The sequence below is a fragment of the Bubalus bubalis genome, chromosome 8 (assembly GCF_019923935.1).
Source record: "Bubalus bubalis isolate 160015118507 breed Murrah chromosome 8, NDDB_SH_1, whole genome shotgun sequence".
Classification (NCBI taxonomy): Eukaryota; Metazoa; Chordata; class Mammalia; order Artiodactyla; family Bovidae; genus Bubalus; species Bubalus bubalis.
In genome coordinates this window covers 72,461,782-72,467,651 of record NC_059164.1, presented here as the reverse complement: position 1 = coordinate 72,467,651, position 5,870 = coordinate 72,461,782, and the positions used below count along the sequence as shown (strand labels likewise).

Below are 5,870 nucleotides of genomic sequence, written 5' to 3'. Positions count from 1 at the left end.
ATCAACAATTTAAAAAACCTGCAGGTTGTTTGGTCTGAGAACTACTCTAGTCAAGCCAGACTATTCTCATTTTCTTAATGAAGTGAATGTATGTCTTCTGTTCTCTACGCTTCAAGCTTACAGTCGTTTCCAAACCCTCCCTGACCCCCATCTCTACTCCACCACCCCGCACCAGACATACAAATCACATCTTTTTGCATGCCTGGCTTTGCTTATCCTTCCAGCAACATTTAACTGTTCTGGCATTTGTGTTTTCAGTGTTCATTGTTTGTCCTTACTGTAGTATTTCTTCTCTCCAGCCCTGTGTTAAATGTAATTGTGTAGACTTTAAGCTCCACTAAGAGGACTGAGTTTTTCATGTGCGGGTCCAATATCTGACTCACAAGAATACCTCCACACTGTCTGGAATATTTTTCTACACAAACAGGACATCTGTTAAATGCTTATACTAAATAAAAAAGTATTTCTAGCCTGAATCTCCTTGATAAATAATTACCCAACACTGTTCCATGTTTTTGCCAAGAGAAAAAAACACTCGAGAATTAAACTAGTTTTCCCTTTTTTTTTTTTTTTTAATAAATCTTAAAACACCTAAGTATTCTCTTGGTAACTAAGCTTACTCTGGTTTGCTCTGCTAAATCAAGTATGTTTTGTCTACTTAACGACTTATGTATACCTCAGTTCAGTTCAGTCGCTCAGTCGAGTCCGACTCTTAGCAACATGTATACCTGAACTACTGTAAAAATAAATCAACTATGTACCACACACATGTTTGCTCAGTCTTGTTCAGCTCTTTGCAACCCCAAAGGCCTGTAGCCTGCCAGGCTACTCTGTCCATAGAATTTTCTAGGCAAGAATATTGAATTGGGTTGCCATTTCTTACTCCAGGGGATCTTCCCAAGCCAGGGACTAAACCCATGTCTCCAGCATTGGCAGGAAGATTCTCTACCACAGTGCCACCTGGAAAGCCCAAGTTAACTATACTTCAATTAAAAAATAATAATAAAATGCTTAATGAAAAGTTCTACCCAAGTTGTTAGATATTTTTTTTTAGACCATTGATTCTCTTACACTAAATGTATACGCGGGTCAACACACTGAGAGAAATAGTAGAAGGGATTTAGAGTATTCTGTTTCCTGAGTACATGAGCACAAATGAAAGGTTAGAGTGGGATCTGATATTCTGGGTAGAAATCAAGTTCAGCTAATCCTGACATTCTAAAGTAATAAGCTTACACAAAGCCACTCCCCAGTGTCCCTGAAGGCCATGCCAAAATACGAACTCTCTCATTAAACTTTCTAAGAAGTCCCAGCCATCCTTTCTACCTTGGTGTTCTAAAGCACAAACATTTGTCTGGTTTTATTATGTTTTTCATAGACATCTCCTACCCCAATGGACTCTAAACCCCTAAAATTAGCAACCAGGTATTTTCCACATTTGTGAATCTTAAAGTGAAAATGATATTATCTGGTACATCAAAGGTGTAGATAAATCCAAAATGAATGAGAAATTAAAGACAGTACATCAAAATTTTGTATCATAGGTATAATGTAGGAGTTTTCCTTTCAATTTACTTTATTAAAACCATATGCTAACTTCCATTTGCAGTCGAACTTTCATATCATAGAAGAGCAAAGAATGACCCTGTGATGATGAAAAGATGGAATAATTCATCTTCTCTTTACCTCAGGTAGACAGAGTACGGAGGTTGTTGAGAGCATGTTTAAATTGTGTGCAAGGTACTTGCACACCCCATACCTTAGTTTCCTCTTCTATAAATTCCTGGCAAAATTAGATGCTCTTGGGGGCTTCCCTGGTGGCTCAGAAGGTAAAGAATCCACCTGCAATGTAGAAGACCTGGGTTGGATCCTTGGGTTGAGAAGATCCCCTCGAGAAGGACATGGCAACTCCAGTATTCTTGCCTGGAGAATCTCTTGGACAGAGAAGCCTGGCGGGCTACAGTCCCTGGGGTCACAAAGAGTTGGACACTGAATGACTGAACACATCACACAGCTGTGGGAAAGAGGGCAGAAGAATAACAATTGTATGTGGGTTCTGAAAGAAGATATGAGGGAAGCTCTAAATTTTCAGCTAGAGATGAAAATTATTAATATGTGTGATTAATGAACAGAGAAGGGACATGCATGCTCGAGTTGGGGAGCAGACAGAATGGGGTGGTTCTTACAATTTGCAGAGACCTGTGCCTCTGAAGTAAGAAGTATATGCCAACATTTAGTCATGAACCAAAAAAGATGTTGAAGAAATGGTAACCAAGCTAATGAAAGAAATAAAGATTAATGGCAAGAAGAATAACAGGGAGGTAAAAGATTGCTTAGGGAGAAAAATAGCTAATTGGCAGTACTCATTTCAAAATAAACTATATTCTGCTTCTTACACCCACACAAAAGTGAAATCAAACTTGCCAAAAGGAATTTGCCAATTGTCAAAGCAAAAAATTGGCAGCCCTAATTATACTTGCTACAAATGAACAAAATGAATACTCTCCATGAATCACATTCAAAGCTGTCTAAAATCCTGAGTAGCATCCCAATAGTTGGATAGTCTATATTTGATTATTTTTTATAGCCTGACTTGCTTTCACAACAGACTCGAGTCATCTAAAAGAAATTTTGTAAATTAAAACAATAAATTTAAAACAGTGAGGGTTAAATAAAATAAAAATAAAAGCTAGACCAGGAATAGGAGATAAGTAGGGGTGGGAACATCATCCTGCTTTGAAGGTCAGCGTCAATCGTTATCACTCTGGGAAGCCAGAGATTGGTCTTTAGGTTTGCTAACAGTCGAAGAAGAAAGGGAATATAGTTCATGATACAGCTCTCTTTATCTCTCAAGGTAATCACATTATCATTTTTTCAGAAGGTAACATTTAAATTTTAGGTATCAAATTTAAATGAAAGAAGTGTTCACTTTTGATTCAGTGTATGCTATTAGGGGGGATTCCCTAGTAGCTCAGATAGCAAAGAATCTGCCTGCAATGAGGGAGACCTGAGTTCGATCCCTGGGTTGGGAAGATCCCTGGGGGAGGGAATGGCAACCCATTCCAGTATTCTTGCCTGGAGAATCCCCATGGACAGAGGAGCCTGGGGGGCTACAGTCCGTGGGGCTGCCAAGAGTTAGAAACGCCTGAAATAACAAAGCACAGCACAGATGTTCTTGACTAGATGCTTACATGACACAGGGTAATAACCAATTAATGGTATTTAGTCTGTTCTACTTGTCTTACAAAGACAAAAGGACATTGGTAGATTGTTTCTTCAGAAACATTTGGTTCCAGCACATAAAGGTGCACGCTGAGAAAAATAGCAGAAGTAATTTAGAGTTTTCTAAAGTGAAAGGTTAGAAAGAAATTTTAAAACAAAATTCTATAATCTGATATTCCCTGTAGAAATCAAGTTCAGCTAATTGCGTGCAAGATACAGAGCTAATCCATGCTTTGGTTTCCTCTTCCATAAACTGTGGACAAAAAGAAGAGAAAATGTCTGGGATTTCCAGGTCCACCACCCAGCTGAGTTGCCAGTGTACTTTGGCCCTTTAATACCATTGACATTCTGATTTCCCAGGGCACCATGGAAACCAGAACAGAACACAGGGCACCTTAGAGCACCCAAGATACTGGCAGTTGCGACAGTGATGGAGCCAGTGGGACCTCGCGGACAGGTAAAAGGGAGAGGCACTTAAGAAAGAAAGAAGTGTTAAGTTGACTTGCAGGGAAGAGAAAAAGATTGGTAAGAACACTAAGTCAAAAGTAACAGAATTTTTTAATCTCACCCCTACAACAACAACAAAAGGAAAAAAAGCCATTTCTGAGGTCTACTGACAAAAAAAGAACCCAAACTACTTACTTCAAAAGTTTACTCTAATTATCCAAGCAACACTATTAACTTTCACTGTACTGAGTAAAGGTTAAAGAAGCCAGTTACTAGTTAAGAGATCCCCAGATTTTAAAAAATTTATTGTCAGTTAAATATATAAATTGAGGAATTATGGTAAAAGATATCCTTTAAAAAGTTTGACCAAAAAGAATCTGTATTTACCATTATATAAATGAAAAGACATTTTAATGCAATGCCAAGGCTACTGTTCGTATCAGCGGATACATTCATATTTGTGTGTGTGTATATACAGTTTAAGATGGGGAGAAAAAAATTCTATAAATTAAAAAATAATAATAATAATGTAAACAATGACACAGTGAACTTATTCTAGATTAAGCTCTATCTTCTTCCTACCACCCAGTTTGTTGGAGAGTTTTTCTAGGATATGAGTGCTAGTTATCTCATTGTAAATTTTAAAACAAAATTCTATAATTTTATTCTTGTTTCAACAGTCTTTTTTATTTCAAAGACACTATTGATAACACTTGGAAGCATTTGAACAACTAAATTTTTTTGTTTGTTTTTTTGTCACAAGAAACAAAAATGAGTTTATCACCAAAGAAGTAGCCTGGTGATATAACTATTTTAATAAGCTAAAAACTGGAATCATCTGGCAGAATAAATAAGACTCATCATGTCCTTTGGAACCCATCCCCGAAAGACCAACAAAAAGAATTTGCCACTGGAATCTCTAATGCCACAAGTTCCACGTAGCAATTACTTGCAATTTCAGGAAGAAAAGCAAAGACTACAACTAAAGAAATTCCTTCTTCATAGGATGTTCCTAGTGGCAAGGATAACAGCAAACATAGAAAAAAAAGATATTGCTGACTACTTCGAACAATTGTTTCAGTCAATTGTGAAACGTCACCTAGGAGAAGCAGTGACAGGATTGTTGCTCATATATCCTACTTCCATTCTGCATATTCTGGAGTCCTCCAGTGGTACTTTTTACCAAATTCTCTTAGATTACCTGAGCCATAAAAAGGATGAAATGGAATTTTTTATCCAAGGAATGAAGATTATCGTCATGTCGCACAATATCCCAACAAGGCTCTTTATGCAGTGGCACGTTTCAGTAATAAAAGCGCCGGTCATGTATCTAGATGATGTGACACAGACACAGTCCCTACAAGAGGTCATGACGGAATTTCTCATCCAAACACACAAGCTAGCACTTCACCTTTTTAAGACTGTGAAAGTGAGCCCTAAAGGACCAGGAGACAGTTTGCACCAAGCTGCACCTGAATTACTCCTCCCAGAACAAATAATAAAGTACTTGTGCAACTCTGCAGAATTAATGGACCCGGAAGGTTTTATAAACATGTACAATAAACCCATACATGTCACCTTAGATTCTGAGGTGGTATGGCCTGCTCCTTCCCGTTTCTAGGATGAAGAGAGATGATGTGGTCAGTGTGGTCAAATCTCTTAAGGAATGCATGCTACTTAAATAAAAGGAAAATATGCCTAAAGTTCTCTCCTTAAAAAAGAAACAACATGGAGATCTATACAAAGGTAATAGATTAATCTTTAAAAAAATGTTGAATTAAACTTGAACATTTATCTGGTCTAATATTAAATTCAACATATTATTTTCAATAGTGAAGGGTTTCTTAAGGTTATAAGTTTCTCAAAGGCTTATATCACATTGATGAAAAAACTTAATATTTTAATGAAAAATGGAGATGAAAGAGGACAAACACTAGATTCAGATTCTCATTCATTCTCTCAACCATCAATGAGAAGCTGTCACCACACAGGAATGTGTTCTAAGAGTATACTATTTCAGGGGAAAATACAACCCTTCAGTTGGTTGCAACCTAAAGTTGGAGGCAAATATGTGTAAGACTAAATACGGCATATGATGTGATATGTGATTGTTATTACAGTAGCAGTATGTAGGAAAGGCTGTAACAGCACGAGTGAGGGACTAATTTCTATATGTATGATCCCTGAACTCAGAACACAAA

The 5,870-nt window shown here is 37.3% G+C and overlaps 1 protein-coding gene across 1 annotated transcript; it reads left to right on the top strand.

Moving 5' to 3' along the window:
• The first annotated feature begins 4,351 nt into the window (after nucleotides 1–4,351).
• TEX47 (testis expressed 47) lies at nucleotides 4,352–5,481 on the top strand. Its single transcript, XM_025291307.3, has one exon. The coding sequence runs from the start codon at nucleotides 4,532–4,534 to the stop codon at nucleotides 5,288–5,290; it is 759 nt and encodes a 252-aa protein (XP_025147092.3). The 5' UTR covers nucleotides 4,352–4,531; the 3' UTR covers nucleotides 5,291–5,481.
• Nucleotides 5,482–5,870: the final 389 nt, after the last annotated feature.

What these genes read in the sequence shown, in the direction of transcription:
- TEX47 (XM_025291307.3), top strand. Translation starts at nt 4,532, where the DNA reads ATGTCCTTTGGAACCCATCCCCGAAAGACCAACAAAAAGAATTTGCCA.